The sequence below is a fragment of the Dryobates pubescens genome, chromosome 2, assembly GCF_014839835.1.
Source record: "Dryobates pubescens isolate bDryPub1 chromosome 2, bDryPub1.pri, whole genome shotgun sequence".
NCBI classification, from domain to species: Eukaryota; Metazoa; Chordata; class Aves; order Piciformes; family Picidae; genus Dryobates; species Dryobates pubescens.
This window is the reverse complement of record NC_071613.1, coordinates 23921563-23939592: the sequence shown is the minus strand read 5'-3', so window position 1 is coordinate 23939592 and position 18030 is coordinate 23921563. Positions and strand designations below refer to the sequence as shown.

The 18030-nt window shown below is 51.0% G+C and overlaps 1 protein-coding gene across 1 annotated transcript; it reads right to left on the bottom strand.

Annotated features, from left to right (window-relative positions):
- Positions 1-9202: 9202 nt before the first annotated feature.
- Positions 9203-10808, bottom strand: GBX2 (gastrulation brain homeobox 2). Its single transcript, XM_009900838.2, has 2 exons — positions 10116-10808; positions 9203-9794 (listed from the first exon to the last, which is right to left on the bottom strand). Exons 1-2 carry the CDS (start codon positions 10624-10626, stop codon positions 9271-9273), a joined length of 1035 nt encoding a protein of 344 aa, XP_009899140.2. The 5' UTR covers positions 10627-10808; the 3' UTR covers positions 9203-9270.
- Positions 10809-18030: the final 7222 nt, after the last annotated feature.

Below are 18030 nucleotides of genomic sequence, written 5' to 3'. Positions count from 1 at the left end.
ATGCCCATCAGTAGCTGCCAGGCTGTTGGGGCTGCATCTGTGGGGAGCAAGGAGGCTCTGAATGTCAAAACACCTCCTCCTGGAATGGTGACAGCAACGGCTCAGTATGTGTCTTGAAATCCTGCCCCTGCTTTGGGCTATACAGGGGATGCGTGACTACTTTGTAGGCAAGAAGAAACCACTGAGAGCACTTGGTTTCTCTGCTAGGATGAAGATATTCAACAGTGTTTTGGTGTGGGACCCCAAAATGATGGCTGGGTGTTGGAGGAAAGAGCCAGAGTGATGTCAGAGCTGCACACTGCCACAGGAAAGAGTAGAAGCAGTCTGGCCTAGCCAAAAAATAAATACACCACTCAGCCCTGTGTTTACCCTTCTGAATGGGCTGTCTTTGGAGGCAGTCTGCAGTTACTGTCAGTTTGTGGACTGGAAAGGGCTCTGGTGCCAAGCACCTGGGCGATTGAAGCAGAAGAGGGCAATCTTCCCTGAGAGGATGAGAACAGGAGCCCCTGGGAGCCTGGGGGCACTGAAGGCTGCTGGGAATCGCCCCAGATGGATGAGCATCTCCGATCATTGCTGATGAAAGCGCATTTTGGTACCACCTTCCCTCCCACCCCCAGCAGGCTCCCCTCCTCCTCCTCCCCACCAGAGTTGCAGCATCTACAGCTCCCGCTCTGCAGATCCAACTGGTAATGTCTGGGCTGATTGACTGCAGATTTCCCTGTAACTAAGCTTAATTAGCAAGCTAATCAGGTCTGGAGATGGTTCCAATTTATTTATTGGCTGATGGCTGCCACTAATCGCCCTGGCCAGTTAATACTGGCAGCAATGAGGTTTGTGCCAGGTGAACAAATAATGTCAGGATTTCAGCGTTTCTAGCACTTGGAGATAGCAAAATGTTTCCAGACAGTGCCTGAGGTTGAGATGTGGACGGGGTGGTACCCACAGCATCCCCTCCCCGAGGGGTGAGGGAGGGTCTGAGCACTGTGCCCAGACCACCTCTGGCTTACACAGAGGATGATGCTTGCAAGGTGAGGACAGAAAAAGGGTATGGTCTGCTCTTTCCCCACCAGCAGACTAACAGAGCTTAAACACCAAAAATAGTCCTTGTGGCAGGGACAAGGTGTCCAAAGGCAATGCTGTCCATGGGTCAACTTCAAAGGCAGTTTTGTTCATGGGTCACCTTCAAAAGAGGTGACCCAGATCAAGCCTCTCACAATTTGTCCTTCTTAGTTCCATCCAGCTGCTTGAAGGTGATATAAAAGAGAGTTTGGTTTGGGGGTTTTTTTAAAGAAAAAATCTAGGGGAATTTTCCTGGATTTTTGTTTTCCCCTGAAATTCCCCAAGAAGTGATGTTGATGTTCCCTGTGTTTGCCAGAGCATCTCTGGGCTGATGCAGGATGTCTCTTGAGCAGAGGCAAGGAGAAAGGGGAGAGTTGGTGCTGTGGCATAGCCTGCCTCTCTACCAGAGGGTGAGGAGTTGAGGAATCAACATTTGCTAGTTAAAGCATGGTGAAAAGCTCCCTCCCCCTCAGTTCCTGTCCCTCCAGAAGTCCCACCAGTCTCTGGATGTGGGAGGGGAACATGAGTGTGGGATGACATCAAGCAGAATAAGGAAGGGAATAGTATTTCCACATCTTTGTTCCCTGCCATAAATAGGAACCAAAGGGAAGGGAGGCAGGAACACCTCTGCTGTGAGGACAGGCTGAAAGAGTTGCATTGATCAGCATGGAGAAGAGGAGGCGGCTCTGGGGAGACCTTACCACAATCTTTCAGTATTTAGAGGGAGCCCTGTAGGAAAGATGAGAACAAGCTTTATAGCAGGATCTGTTGTGACAGGACAAAAGGTGATGGTTTTAAACTAGAAGTGGGGAGATTTAGACAAAATCCAAGAAAGAAATACTTATGACGAGGGTGGTGAAACACTGGTCCTGGCTGCCCAGAGAGATGGTAGAAGCCCTGTCCCTGGAAGCATTCGAGATCAGCTTGGGCTGATCTCTGAGCAAGTTGATCTTGTTGAATATATCCCTGCTCACTTCAGGAGGGTTGTGCTAGATGTCATTTAAAGATCCCTTCCAACCCAAATCTTTCTATGATTCTAGGATAGCAAAACAGATGGAGTAGGCACTTGCTATGGTAAAACCTACACTTGACTGAAGCAACTCTTCTCTGAAGGTGTCTGGTCTCAAGCTGAAGACCCCAAGGGCTGGAGAGACCCCACACACACCACCTTAGTTGGCTCAGATCTGTAGTGATCCTCTGTATTCTAAGGTGCCAGAGCATCAGGCATTCTGAGGGCCGGTAGACCTTTTCTGAACCCTGGGATCCTGGTGACAATCCCAGTATGGGACCTGCGAAGGGTTGACAACTAGCAAAGCTGGATGGAGCATCCTTCATGGTGGGGTTGTGGGACATTCCACCCTAGAGTTTTCAGGTGATAGACCTGGTCCACTAGTCAAGGAGAAGGGAGATGATGGGCTGGTGAGGGCAGAAAGCCTCGACACAGGCAATGCTGATGGCACTGGGGTAGCAGTGGCAGGCAGGATTCATGTCTGTGGGTCTGAAATCTCTTGCTGGAGAGGGTTATTAGAGGGAGTAATTGGGATCACCTTACTTCACAAATGTTACTTTGCAGAATGAGGCAGGAAGACAGATCGATCTCAACTATTATTCATTAAGGAAAGTCCTTTATAAATCCCAAATTAACAATTTCTCTTAGAGAGAGACTTCCTATTACCCTTCTTTTCGCAGGAACTTATTGCTGCTTTGGCAATGGGGAAATATGAAAATAATTGTGGAGGGGGAGAAGTAGCAGTCATGGGCTTAGGAGCCAAGCATCTGCTTAAAAGAAAAATATAAAAAATACAGATGTATGCCTTAAAAATGACCATTGCCCTAATTCAGAAAGGCAATGGTTTTGATAGACACAATTAGACCACAGTAATAACGATGTTCACAAAAGCCCAAGTGGCTTCTTAGCAAGGAGCAGGCTATTTGTAAATGTTCAGCACTGGATGGTTTATCTACAAGCAGCCACAGTTTGCAGAAGGTCTCTGCTGCCATTTGTCCTCTCTGTGCAAAGAGGTGAGTGTCAGTTTGGGCTGAGGGTGGGGGCAGAAAGCTGCTGTTACTGGTGCCAGTTGGACTCTTTGTAATGGTCCTTGCTGTTGGAGCTGCACAATGTTTTAATTATTTGAGGGGTTTTACTGCATGCTGGGGGGGGTGCGGGGGGGGGGGCGCCTGTCTTGGTGTTCAGTGGAGGAAAGAGAATTTCAACCCAAATCTTGATCTTTTGGGTGAAGAACACTGAGAACAAATGCTTTATAGTTGGTTTTTTTTCAAGCAGTGGAGAAAAAAATAAATACAGTTGTTGCTACTTGAAGACTCTTGGGTGCCTTCCAGCTTCAGTGCAAGACCTTGAAATTTGGCAGGAGGGTGACCTGGTAATTGCAGTGTAGGGGGTTGGAGGAGGCTGTGTATTTTACACCCAGCTGCCAAATCTGGGGTGAATGGGGCATGCCCTGAGGATGTACAGGAGGGCTTTTGGGAGAGTTGTTGTGGCTATTGTCCAGAGAAGTCAGCTGGTTCACTTTGAATTGAAATTGCCAGGAAAAAAAAACCACAAACAGTTATTTGGTTTGTATAACCATGCCTATGGCTTCTTTTGGCTGTTTTGGGAGCATCAGTAAAGGAGACAGGTGTCACTCAATGGGGTGTTTGGGGCCATACCCCCAATTTCCCCACATCCTTTCTGAATTTGGATGTTGTTACAGCAAGCAGGAGACATCTTGAACAGGACCACGAATGGCAGAAAACAGCAAAGGCTTCTGTTGAGTCTTAGGCAGATGCAGTTTCTGTCACCCCCCAGAGTATCAGGATACATTACCTTAAAAAAAAAAAAATAATAATCACTGCTCATGCCCCTTTCTGAGAGGCCAGTTTTAGGGCATGGGTACCCTTTAGGGTAGCTTGGGGGTGTGAAGAGGGAAGAGCTCCAGGCACTTGGTAACACGTTTGCCATGTGAGCTCCAGCTCCTCACTGTTGGTAACACCACGCTCCTAGAAAATTATAAATGGGAGTCCCCTGTTTGTCTTTTGCTCTGTTAATTAATAGGATTTGAGCATTAAAACTGCTCCCCTGGAGTCGGCGATAGGCCCTTTGCCACTAATTCAGGCCCCTTGCCACTAATTCAGTCATCCTGGCAGGTCAGTGTAAACACCCCATATTTTACTGCCATTTTCAGATTATTCCCCTGCCTTGTAATTATTTTCCTGGGGGACGGCAGGGGATTAATTCCAGGCACCCATTCCTCCGCAGATGGGGGCATGCCACAGCGCCAAGGTGGTGCAGAGCGTCCCCAGTCAGCCGATCGCGCCGGCAGTTGCGGGTCTGTGTGCCTGCTGACGAGGGAGATGTCGCTGAGCTGGCTCTGTGCTTCTTTTCATCAACAAAAAAGGAGGAAGGACTTGCTGCCAGTCAGCCCTGCCTGCGCTGCTGATGCGGTCCTCTGGCTGCAGAGGGATACTGGGGAGATGCTCACACCCAGGGGGATCCCAGCCCTGGTGGGTACCAGAGGGGCTTGGAGATACTTTGAGCATGGGCAGCCCGTGGTCAGGCTTCACTCCAGCATGCTCAGCATCACGGCAAGGGGCTGAAGATGTTTTTCTCCACACTGGGTTGTTTGTAGAAGGAGGACCAGGAGCCTCCGTGCCCCAGAGCAAGCAGCTTCAGGGTGGCCCTTAGCAAAGGGAGGGAGAATCATTTCACTTAGAGCTAAAATGCCCCTTTCGATGTGATTTATCTGTATGACTTAATCTCCCAACGGGGCTGGAATTCACAACACCTGCAAGAACAAGAGAAAGATGCTTTTTTTTCTTTGCAGCTGAGATGCTGGGAGATAAAGCAGAGGTTTAAAATCCACGTGGCTCTGAGGGAAAAAAAAAAATAAAGAAATAGTCTCAATCCATCCTTCCTCCATCAGGCCCACTTGGAAGCACGGCCCTTCACATCTCCTCTCAGGCTGAGCCCTGGGTAAAGTTGGGTGAGCAAGTTTGCCGAGCTGGAGGGAGGGCGGCACAGATCAATTGGCGAGTTTAATAGGATCAGGTCAGTGTAATCCTGTTTTAGCCATTGTAATACAGGCAGCCAAGGAGACCTCAAACTATAGGGGAAGGGGCTTTTAAAACCTCAGCGGTCCTGCCACAAAGCCAGAGGCTGGGGCAGGGACAAAAGCGGGAGAGAGGATGAAGTGGCTTGAAATAAATAGATTAAGGCTCTCTATGGGCCAGGCGTAGCAGGAGGGAGAAAAGAGCAAGCAAGGGGCGGGTGAGCATCCCGCAGTGGCAGGGAGAGGGACGGGAAGGGACCTTGCACCCACAAGGGATGCCGGGTGACTAGGCAGAGCATCCACTCCTGCCATGGGGTAGCCCGTTCAGAGCACTGGGTGGGTTTCTTTTCCCCCCTCCCAGCATGTGTTTCTGAAGGGTTGGGATAGGCAATCAATTTTTATGATGCAATTTATAATTCATACAGGTTGTCTTCGTACATATGGTGTTGCTTTTGTGTGTCAGGGTGCCGGGTGCTTTATGACGGTGACAGGGGGAATTTGCATTGGCAGCCGCTTACCGGCCTCATCGCTCTCCTCCTCACCGATGAAGATTAATACAGCCCCCGGAAGTGCAGGCAAGAAGGGGGGCTCGATCTTGGAGGATAATGGGCCCAGAGGGCTGGGGGGGTGTCTCTTGCAGGGGGTAACATGCGCCTATTGGGGAATGAGGAAACTGCTACATCGCTGGGGTTCCCAGCAGCGGTATGAATTCCTCAGCCGTATCTCCCGATATTTGGATGCACAGAGAGGAGGCCCTCACTATCATTGGGGATGACCCCAACGGAGAGGAGGTCTGGCACCTCCCACCTTGGGCACAAAGGGGGCCTTGTCGGCTGTTTGCCGCATCCCCAGGGCAGGTAAAAGGCACAAAGCCGAGTCTGGCCGGTCCCAGCTGAAATAATTAAACCAATTAAGTCAATACAAACAGAAACAAGGCAGAAAGCAAATCTGCCCCCACTGAGGAAGCGGGGGGCTGCAGCTGGAGTTGTGTATCCCCTCAGCACCATCTCTGCCTGACCTGTCCTGGCATGTGCTGAGTTTGCCTGGTCTCTGCGGCAGCCTGGCATACGGTGAGTTTGCCGGGTCACTGAGGTGATGGGGTAAGAAGTGGGGGGGGATTACAAAGCTGTGATGTCTTATTTAAGAGCAAAGCAGCACGCTCCTCACCCCTATGGAGAAGAGTTGGCTTCTCTGGCCACTGCAACTGAGTGCCAGAGAACAGCAAAGGCTTAAAAATATACATTTTTATATATATCAAAAGAAGGGGGTTGCCAAAGGCAGGCTGGAGGTGAGGTGGAGGGTAGCAGGCAGCTTTCCTTTCTGTGCGACTTTGGGCTGCTGCAAAGCGGGCCAGCATTTCTGCTGCACTCCCCAAGCAGTGCAATTATTTGATCTGCAGATGTAAGAGGAATTTATTGTAACAACAAATATAGTGATGTCAAAACCCAACCTTGGATTAAAGCCGGCAGCCAAAGGGGAAGTGTATTAATTTCAAACAGCATCAGAGGCCAGTGCCTATTAGGACGAGCTATTCTTCAGACCCCCCCATCAGAATTAATCATTGGGAGTTAATTTGAAGCTCAGACAAGTTGCTGTTAATTTAGTGCAGGGAGGACGGGATGGAATAAAAAGCTGAGGTGCTGGCCGGGCCTCCTGGGTCTCATTAATCAGCGAGCTGAGACGGCCTGGCTTGATTACAATTTGCAAAAAAATTCATTAGAGCCTGGGCGATTGACAATTTTTCTCTCTGCCTGTGATCTGACTCATTAGGCAGCCAAATGAAAGCCATGATGATGGTGATGATGACAGCTATCAACCCCCTCGCTTGTTTATCTCCTTCTCCTCCGGCCCCCAGCCAGGGCTCCCCCCTCTAGCCCCAAAGCCCCGCTCCTGGAGGGTGGGGAGGGGGTAATGGGGGACTCCAGCCCACGGAGCAAATAACTTTCTTGTGCCTGGGGCAGATGCTGGCTTTGAGGGTGGAGGGATAGGGGTGAGGACCAGCTGCTCCTCCCTAAAATACAACCCACATCTCCCCCCGTCCATGGGGTGGGTACAGTCAGGCTGCCCGAGCCGGCTCCGGGCTCCAAGCAGCCTTCTCTTTGCGCCGAATGCAAACCAAAATAAATTAATTTTTGAGGGAAAACAAAAAATAAATAGCAGTCGTCCTGGAAAGCCTGGGGGGGGGGGTGGAGGGGGGGGGGGGGGGAGGGGGGAGCGGCAGTCCACGAGTGTCCGAACCCCCGCGCAGAAACCAAACCGAAAATTAATAATTTGGATTTGGTTTTTTTTTTTTTTTTTTTTTAATGAGCCCAAGGATCGGACAGCGGTGGCGGCTGCCGAAAAGAATGGAATTATGTGGGGGTGTCCGCCTGTCCGCGCTGCTTGTGGGGACGGCAGCAGCAGGCATCGATGCTGCCCGGGGCCGTTCTGTCCCGGTGATGCGGCTGGTAGGAACGGGGAGCAAAGATACCCGCCGCTTCCCTCCCCGGAGCCGCTGCAGCCCCTTCCGAACCCGCCGTTACAAGATAATAATAATAATAATAATAAATAAATTATGAAGTGCAAGGACTATAAAAGATGTGACCACTTCCAAGCCCTAATTTACTCGCCAGTACCTCGGGAGCGAATCGCTCTCTTGCATGACCCCTAGTTTAATTTTAATAGGCATTTCCCTCCCCACTCCGCACACTCTTTTTAATTTGCTCTTTAATTCCAAATAGCCGCCGCCGCCAACGACACGTATACGACTGGGATGCGTAAAATGGGGGGGGGGGGAAGGGATGGGAAAGATACGGAGCAGGAAGAACGCGGGACACTCTGGTCCCCACCCGCGAGCCGGCCCGCAGGACCCCTGCACCGGCTGTGTATGTCCCTTTCTCCAATTGAGCGACTGTACCCTACAAAACCCGGCCGGCTCCTGGTGGGGGAGGGGGGGATGTGGGGATGTCTCTGTCCTGTCCCCTCCATGCCCCGAGGCCATTCACTATTATTCGCACAAAAAGCCTTTTTCCAGACGTCCCATCATTTCCCCTGCCAAAATAAAATGATTTTTTTTTTTAAAAGGGAAACTTTTTTGTCCATCTCCACCCTCTCCAACAATAAATGCGGCTCCAAGAGCACTGTCGCTCTGTTTCGGCAGCACAGGAGGGGAAAAGAAAACCAGCTCAACGCCAAATCCTGGACAGAACAGCTGGGGAATGGAGAGCTTGTTTTGTTTTGTTTTGACCTTTTTTGTTTCTTTGTCAGTTTTTATTCACAAGACTTAGTTTGCTTTTAAATTTCATAACTTATAAGGAAATAAGCTACATTGAAATAAATTAAACACAATAGAGAAAATCGTGCCTTTTTTTTTTCCTCTCCCCCCCCCTCCCCCCTTCTCTCTCTGTCTTTGAACATGGCTTGGTAGAATAGGCAAACCAAATCAATAGAAAGCCAGGCAAAAAATAGATTTAAAAAAATCATCCCCCAGTGCCTGCCACTCAGCCATTGGAAATAAAACCAAACAATTGAAAAAAAAAAAAAGGCATGAAATGAAACTCTTCATTTTCTTTCATTTTTGTTCTCTCTCTTGTCTATTTCTTTTCTTTCTTTTTTTTTTTTCTTTTTTTTTTTTTTTTTTTTTTTACCTTTTGCCCCTGCTAAGAAAGAAAACCCCAAAGGTGGCTAAAGGCGCGCTGCGGGTTTCACTGAGGATGTCTCTGCGGTGACTGGGGTGGGGGGGACAACAGGCAAACCGCTGCTGAATCCAGCGCCGACACCGCACCGCATCTGCGGTCCCCAGCGCGGCCAAGGCAGCACCAGTACGTACAAAGCGGGGGCAGCATAATAATAAATATCTGTGTGTGTCTCTTCCAGGGCTTGATATCCCTGCTCCAAACCAAAACAGTTTTCCAAGCCTCTTCCTTTCACAGACTCTCACTTGACTTGGTAAGTGGAAAGTTTCACTTTAAAGTTCGCTCGTGGTGGGGATTTGCCTTACGTTTGCTTGCGTGGAATTTCTTCTTGTTGGCTTTTATTTGCTTTAGGGGTATTTTGCTTCTTTCTTCCCCGCCCCCCCCCCCCCCGCCTCCCCTCCCCCCTTCCTTTTTTTTCGGGTTGGTCACTTTCAAACCCCAATTTGGAAACTTTTCCTTCAAAGCATTGTGGTTCTGAGCGTCGGGAGAGATCAGGGTCGAGCTTGCTCCAGCTGCTGATGCTGACTCCTGATTGCAAACCTGCTGACATGCACCGGGATGGGGACCACAATCTTAGGGTTTCGGGAGGGCTCCCCTGTCTTGGAATTGGCGTTGCCCGCCTTGACCCGTTTCCATTTAGCCCGTCTGTTCTGGAACCAGATTTTCACCTGCACCTCGCTCAGTTTGAGGGCATGAGCGATCTGGGACCTCTCTGTCAGGGACAGGTACTTTTTGCAGTGAAACTCCTTTTCCAGCTCCAGCAGCTGCTCGCTGGTGAAGGCTGTTCGCCTCCGTCGGTTTTTGCCCGTGGACGTGGTGTTGGTAGAATTGGGGGGGTTTTGGGGGTTTTCCTCCAGCACATTGCCAGAGTCCTCTTCCTTGTGAGCTGCTTGGCCAGGGATGTTGTCGTCCGAGCTATAGTCTAGATCGCTGTCCATGGAGAAACTTTCCTCTTTGCCTTTCGCATCCTCTTCCGTTTTAGGGTCCTCCTTTCCCTGGCCCCGCAGAGCCCCGGCTGAAAGCCAAGCAGAGGCCTTTCATTAGCATTTGGTACCGTCCATTCCGCGGCCACCGCACCACCCCCGACTCCCAGGGGTCTGCCGCCCGATATTTGTTGGGATTTTTTCGCGCGGATTTATTTTATTCCCATTTTTTCAAGTGACGGGGGTTTGAAACCTCCCTGGTCCTCGGCCTTGCAGCCACCAGTCCCTCGGGAGCCAGCCCTGCCTCCTCCTTGGGGGTTTCCCGGCCCTCTCCCAGCCTACCCAGCCGAAACGGGCAGCGGGACTCCTCTCCCTACCCCCACATTCCCCCGACGGTTCCGGCGCTCACTCACCGAGGGAGGCCTGGACGGCGTCGGTGGCAGGGAAGGGCAGGAGGGCTCCGTCCTTCCCCAGGAAGGCTTTGCCATCGTCCCCGCCGCCGTCTGAGGGAATTCCCTCGGCTTTCTCGAAGTTCCCCGGGGGTGCGAACTTCCTGGCGGCCTCTTGGTGCTGAGGGGAGGCGGGGAAGGTGCCGGGCAGCGTGGCCATGAGCGTGGAGGTGAGGGCCATGCCCTGAGCCAGGCTGGAGCAGAAGCCTGTGGGCAGGCTGGGCAGCTGGTGATGGTGGGGATGCGCGGGAGGCAGAGCCGGTTGCAGGGCGGCCTGCGGGAGCGCCGGGGGCGGCGGGGGGGGCGGCGGAAGGACCACGGGCCGGTAGGGCATAAACATGGGGTAGCCGGTGTAGACGAAGTGGCCGGGAGCTGGCGGCGGGGGGCTGCCGATGAGCGAATCGATGCTGAAGGCCGTGCTGCTTCCCAGCGGGCGCTGCATCATCATCAGCGAGGGCTGAAAAGCCGCGCTCATGCCGGAGCGGCGGCGGCAGCGACCACCTTCCTCCTGTCCTTCCTCCTCCTCCTCCTCAGAGCCGCGCAGCAGCCAGGCACGGGGCAGAACCGGGGCGGAGCGGGGCCGCGGCCCGCCGCCGCCGCCCGCACATCGGGGCTGGCCCACCGCCCGCCGCCGCCGTCCGCCCCCGCGGAGCCCGCCCGCTGCCGCTGTCGCCGCGCCGCTCTGCCCGCCCGCGCTCCCCCGCGCCCATTCACATTTTGCCCGGCTGGGAACCCGGCCCGCCCCACGTGGCTGCCGCCGCCGCTTCCCATTGGGCGGGGTGGGGCCGGCCGGCGAGGCCACGCCCGCTTCCCCTCCCCTCCCCATTCACGCCACCGCCTCCCGGCAGCCGGACGGGGCGGCCTCAGGCGGGAGCGTCCACGGAGCCCCCCCCCCGGGATCCTGCGTGGGACCTCACGCCCCTCGGGGCCATCGGGGAGCTCTGTAGGGTCCCGGACTGTCCCGGGGCGGGGGGCATTCCCTATGAGACACACTAATTTGATGCCTCTAAAGCACTGAACCCCCTTCTAATTTTTTATTTTTTTTTTTTAGTAAAGAAACCCCTATTTTATTCACTCTTTTCTCTACCTCCCAACTCCGCCTTTTTTTTTCCCTTTTTCTTTTTCTTTTTTTTTTTTTGGTTGAAAAGCCCCCAAATAGGCTCCATGTGGTTCTGGGTAAAGTCAGCCCCTGGCTTGGCTTTGAAATTGCTTCTGCAATTATGTAAAAGAGCCATTCAGCAACACGGCGGAATTAAAAGCGATGGAGGGCTGCTCTCTTTTCTCCGGCGAGCCTCTCATGTTGGCCGGCTCAAAGCCTTTTCCAACACGATGTCTTTGGCGAGGACAAAAGCTGGAACAAAAAAAAAAAAAGGAAAAAAAAAAGAAGGAAAAAAAAAAAAGGAAAAAAAAAAGCCCCCAAACTTGTAAATTGAACGTCAAGGGAACTTTACACAATTTCAAAGGCCATAAATAATGATAAAGGGACCAGGCAAAGAGGCAAACCCAGGCAATTAATGGAGGTTCCCAAGCAAAGATCAAGTGGTTTGGAAAATAAAATTAAATGGGGGAAAAAAAAAAAAAAAGGAGGGGAGTGGTAAAAAAAAGAGAGATTGAAAAGAAAAAAAAGACAGGGGTTGTCTGGGTGTGGGATCCCTCCTGCCTTTGGGAAGTTGAAGTCTTCTCAGGACAATGGTGCTGGCCATGCCTCTGGATTTGGTTTTGGGCCCTTTTAGGCACAAATCTCAGCTAAAAGTGACTTCTGGCTGGGGGTGTTGTTCCCCAGAATCAAGGGTCAGCAGGAGATCCTGCTCCTGCATGGCCTGATATAGGGGGAAGCTCTTCATGAGCTGCAGTTCATTTCTAGCTAACTGATGCTCATGTTTTCCAGGGGACTATGGTAAATGTCAGGGCTGGGAGGCTGAACACCCCAGGAGGAAGGTGGACCCCCACAGGAGCTGGGCTGTTGGGTGCCAAGAATAGCGGCAGCCACACTGTTTTCTAAATCCAACCCTTCTTGAATTGCCACACTCCAGGCCCCCAAAAACTTGGCACATGGGAGTGAGAGTGATCCTTCCAACATCAGCACAGCTTCATGTCCTGAGAGACAATCCCCTCTCAAAGATGTCCCCCAAAGTGAACCCACTGGGGTTTCTTACTGGAGGGGGTTCACAACCTCCTTCTCTTTGCTCAGCAAGTCACATTTGCAGCCTCCCACCCCACAAAAAAAACCAAACAACCCAAACCACTCTTTGCTATTAATTCCCACCACAGAAGCTCCCCAAATGGGGATATGGCAACTGTTCCCTGATCTGTGCCCAGATATTTGGGTCAATTGATTCCTCCACACATTTTCAGCCAATAGCTGAAACCATTCTTTGCTTAGAAACAGTTAAGGGGGTTTATTGCTTTTGGGCTGGTGAGGTTTTGCCACCCCATCCTACATCAGGCTCCCCATTTTGCCTCAACTTTTGGGGTTCTAAGCCCCATTGGGGGCCTGGGGTGAGGGTTTTGGGATTCTCCTCTGTAGTTCTGATGGAGAAAAAAAATTTCCCCAGTGATGTGACAAATGGGACAGGGTGGATGGCCAGCAAAGCAGCTGCTGCTGGGATGGAGCAGGGAGGGTATGTGTCTGTGCACACACACTTTGGGGGCCCATCTCTGATTTCAAGGGACAGGGAAAAGTTTACTTATACAGCTCATTTCCATATGTCCCATCTTGTGGAGGCCACCATATGTGTGGCAGTGCAGTGCTCAGGTTTTTTCCCAGCACAGTGCCAGCGAGGTTTTGATCTCCTGCGTGGATGCTTCATAGCTGCATGCATGGTGGTTTTGCTCCAATTTCTTTTGCCTTTTCCCTTTTTGCATCATCCATCAGGCATCATCCGATTGTAGCCCCTCTCGCGCTTCCTCTTTCTTTGCACCGTGGCAAATGGAGCCAAGCTAAACCCTCCAGCCTTCTAAATCAGCATCATCCCCACTCCTAAAACCAAGCAGAGCGGGCGGGAAATCCTTGCGGAGAAGCAAAGCTTTCGTTTAAATAGAAAAGCCGGGGGGAGGAAGGGGGGGGAAGAATCATCTCTTTTCAGGAAACCACGTTAGATTGCGGAAAGGGGAGATAATTAGGCATGGTAATCTGGCAGGGCATGGAAATGTGTACCAACACCCAGCTCCTGCAGCTGTTTTTATTGTCAGCCCTCTTCCAAATTTGCCCACAAACAAGTGCCTTTGCAAGACGGGAGCATTATTTCAGACGAGAATAGCCTTTTTGTTCGGCACATAATTAGCTGAACTTTCTCGCGGAGAAAAACGTCGGCGATCTCTGATTGTCGGAGAAGCAACCGGAGCGTGATTGTGCCTGGGAAGTGTAACAGGCGGGAGGGAGGCGAGGGGCAGTCAGGGGAGGGCAGGAGAGCCCAGCCAGCTGCCCCCGTGCCCTATCGAGGGACCTCCACCACCCCTGGGACATAGCAAGAGCCTTTCTCAGGCACCGGAGTATATGCTAGAAATCAGTATTTCAGAGGGTCATGCTTGGTTAGGGGAAAAAAACCTTTTCCCCCGTGGACCGTAGTGTGGGTGTAGACCTGGTCCTGTGTGGCCCCAGCTCAAAATGTGGCAACAAGTGCTTGGGGAAGATCCTGCATCACCCAGAGTGGGAACTGCTGAGGAATATTTGTCTTCCGGCAGGTTTTGCCCCAGAAAAGCTTTCCCAGGACAGGAGCAGCATACATATGAAGGCATCTTTGAAGTGGGCAGATTTTAGGGGGGATATCTATGACTCTGGTGACCTCTTATCTGGGTGGAGAGAGTTCTAAAGAAACTGTGGGCTTTTCTCCCGAACCAGGGACGGAAGGAGACACAGCTTTTTGGCACAAAGAAGTAAACTGGGAGCTGTGGAGGAAGAGGAATACCAGCGGATGCTCGAACCCTTTCCAGGTGTGAGTCCATAGGGTGGCAGAGGTCAGAGCATCCCTTCACTCAGCATGGCAGCAAGACCTGACATGAGCTCAAGAGCTGATGGCTGCTTCTGTCCTTTAGGCACCTCCAGCTTGTTTGTAGGGAGCTGAGCTATGGGTTTCTTTCGGGCACACAGATTCGTGTCCATCCTCCTACTAGGCATCAGCGGGACGTGTTGAAAAGAGCAGGGTGCATGCTGCTGCTGGGCTATTGAACAGCACGGGGTGGAGGACACCTCTGTTTTGCAGCCAATGATAAACCCAATGAATTATCAAAATCAAAACTCTGGTTTATAGAGACCCGACTGAGGTAATTTTTTTGCAGGACCCTCTGCCTTTGCTGGGGAAATTTTAATTGCATGGGAAACGCCACTAAAAATATCTCACCCTACGGTGCTTTTAAAGTGTGGGGGGTTGTTTCTGGTTTTGGTTGGTTTGTTTGGGTTTTTTCCACCCCCCGCCTCGGGTGGGCAAGAGGGAACACCGTAAGCAAAATTTCCTCAAAATGAGTGTATACTCAACGATGGAAAGATTAGGCGTGAGCATTGAATACCAGCATAAATGATGCAGCTGGTACACTCCAGCCATACCTTCACTGAAGGACTTGGCCGGAGATGCACTTTTGTGTGTGGCTGTGGATTTACTTCGTCGTATTTGGGCTGCAGGAACTAGGACTAGGAAGGATGGGAGCAGGATTTGGCCCTTGGAAGGGGCGTGCTTGCTGTGCGGGAATTGCAGAGGGTGCAGGGAGAAGCGCAACACCACAGGGTGAGACCCGCCGCCCCACGCGTGTCTGTGGGTGCCCCGGGAACCCCTCCGTCTGCCTTCCCTTCCCTCCTGCTGCTTCTGAGGGAAAAAAGCCCAACCAAACCCCTTCACTCGTCGCTTAATCCCATTAACTCCTTCGCGTGTTCCCGTTTGAACTCATTCCAGGCTGGGAACGCGGCTGCGGCAGAGGATGTTTCTCTCCTTACAACTACCACCCTATACACGGGAGATGGGCTGCTAGTTTTGTTGTTTCAGTATTTTTTTTTAGATGTATTTTTTCTTCCTTCCCCCTCCCCCCCCCCCTTAAAAAAAACCCACCCTAAACCCACAACAACCAAAAACCTGAAAAAAACAAAACAAAACAAAACAATCCTCGGGATTTTTGACTTAACTAAAGGAGGGTAAAAATAACGCCGTGCGTTATTAAAAAAAAAAAAAAAAAGAGAGAGAGAAAGAAAGAAAGAAAAAAGGCTTCAGTTAAAATAGATAAGAAAGAAATTTGGCTTCGACAATCCCGGTTTGTATCCCGCAATTCGTTCGGATGAGGGGAAAGAGGTTATTTAAAAATTTCTTTTTCCTCTATGCAGTTGATGCATATTTCAATAAACGGAGTGCAAATATTTTAAGAGCACTAAAAGGCACCTTAATAAAACGCATCGGTACGGAGAGATTATCCCCAGCGCTGGAAAACCACACGCATTCCCACTCACGGCTTTTCCTGGAATATAGTTGAGAAATCCTCCAGTTTAAAAAAATCCCGAATAGAAGTCTAAAATATTCCCAGGTCAGAGGGGCACCGTCTCATTAAAACCAGCACGGTCCTGAAACTGCACTGCAGACATTAAAGTGCAGTATTTTTCAATTAGAGCTGACGAATTCAATCAAAATTCCATAGATTAGGATGAAATGAGGCATGGGTCATTTACAGAGGAATTTAATTGCAGAGCCATTAGACAAATAGTATATTTGCCATTCTCACATTATCCATCATTTTAGACATCAATAGAAGGAACAGCATCTTTACTAATACAGCAGCACTTCCCAATCTCTGCCTGTAAACACTCCCTTTCCCCATAGCTCCTGATTATATCTGATTTCATTTAAAGCCATGGGGGATTATAAATGTTCCTGCAATCAGGTTCATTAGGACTTCAAAAATCTCATTTCTGATTTGTATTGCTTTGCGGAGCGCCCGCCTCAGCGCAGCCTGCGCGGTGCCTCTCTCTGCTTTGGAGAGGGAAAAAAAAATAATAAAATAAATCAAATGCTATTTCATTACCGGGGCTTGATTATCACCCTGATGAGCCCCTTCTCAGCCACCGAGCAGGTTGTGGGGAGCAAGCTGGGCTTCCCGCCGGGACCCCGCTCCATCCCCAAACACCCCCCCTGCCATTCCAGCAGCCGCCCCACGGGGGCTCGATCCTGCCTGCGGCTCCGACTCCGCAGGGACCCCGGGCGGGGAAACACCCCACGGGGTGGTAAATTATTTTTCTCCCCCCCACCTCCGCCTTTTTTTTTTTTTTTTTTTGTGGTGGGGTGCTCTTTAATTCCCCCCGTCTATTTAACCAGAGGTGTGTGTCCCTCAGGGAGGATGATTCCTGTTGTTTGGAAATAATTTTGCAGCCGCTGCCGGGCAGGACCGTCGGTGACTTATTGCCGCAGGCTGAAAAACCGGGTCGGGCCAGCCCCGACCACAAGAAAAAGGCGAGGAACGAAGGGCTCTGGCGGTTTTGGTCTTTTTTTTTTTTTTTTCCTTAACAGCTGCTTAATACCAACCGCCTCGTATAAAACACGAGCATCCAGCTAGACTTAAAAACAACCCTACAAAACAACAACAAAAAAAACAACCCCCCAAAACCCCCACCACAACAACCCAGAGCAGCCTTCATTTCACCCAAATGTATGGTGTGCGCAGCGCTGTGTTAGCTGCCTCAGTAATTTAATTGGAATGAAACGTGAAAAATGTGTCAATTTTTTTTTTTTTTTTTTTTTTGGGAAGAATTTATGCATCGCTTCCTGGAAATCTCATTGTCTTAACTAGCAGCCCACTGTGCTCTCCTTAGCAGCCGTAATCGCCTTTTGATGTGTCTCCGTATTATAAGTTAATGTGACCTCCCGTCTTCAGCTGCTGGAGAAGGGAACGGGGGTGGGGGGTAGGAGGGCGGGAAATAAAATAAAAATGATCCTTTCCCACAATATCTGCATCAAAACAAGGCGCTAGCAGGAAAATATAATAAAATACAGATATATATCTCTAGACAGACAGATAGATAGATAGATACAGGCGAAAGCTTCTCAAGCCGCCCGCCAAACTTCTCTACCCCAGCAGGCGCATCAATGCGCCCCGAACCGCACCCGCTGTGCTCCCACCGCCGTCGGCAGAATGCCTTAAACCCTCCCTCCTTCAACAACCATAAAAGTAAAATATTTTTACGTTTTCCCTTTTTTCCCCCTTTGTTTTTCGAGGTGTTGTCGCTGTCCCCCCACCCCCCCACTCCCCGCCCCACCGCGTCCCCCGCGGGTACCGGCCGCGCTCCCCGCCGCTGCTGCCGTGCTCACGGCGCCCCCTGCCGGCCACGGGTCGCCCCGCAGCCGGTGCCCACGCGTGTCCGCAGCCCAGTTCCCCCTTCCTGTGAGCCCTCCTATCCCTCTTGCCGCCCCCCTGGCCCTCCAGGGCCCGCTACCCCGGCACTGACCTGCTGTTTCTTATGTTATCCTCTCTTTGATGTGCATCTTCTCTCCCCCAGTGGAAGCTGCAGGTTACGGATTTGGGGGAGAATGCGGTCACCTGGTGGGACTCTATCTCCATGCAAAGTTGCCCGATACGGATGTAAAACGTGTCATTCTTCCCACACAAAAGATCAAACACTCATTAGAGGCACCGAAATTTTAGATTTGCCTGTTTCAAACGCACAGTGGATTCAGCCAGGATGTGTTTTCCCTAAATCCTCTCCAGTTCCATTCCTGCTCTGACTGCTGATAGAAACCATGAAGTAAAACAGCCACTGAAGTCATGAAGTGCCAGGTTTCAGGGTGTTGCAGAGATTTGCAACAGGGCATTCCCACGTGGGACAGGGATCAGGCATTATGGATGTGGGACACAGTGGGGTCTTAGTGATGCCCTTGTACACTTATATGTGCACAGCTGAAAGGGTGAA

What these genes read in the sequence shown, in the direction of transcription:
- GBX2 (XM_009900838.2), bottom strand. Translation starts at nt 10,626, where the DNA reads ATGAGCGCGGCTTTTCAGCCCTCGCTGATGATGATGCAGCGCCCGCTG. An exon ending in CGCCGTCCAGGCCTCCCTCG is followed by an intron (nt 9,795 to 10,115) that starts GTGAGTGAGCGC and finishes CTTGGCTTTCAG; the next exon opens with CCGGGGCTCTGCGGGGCCAG.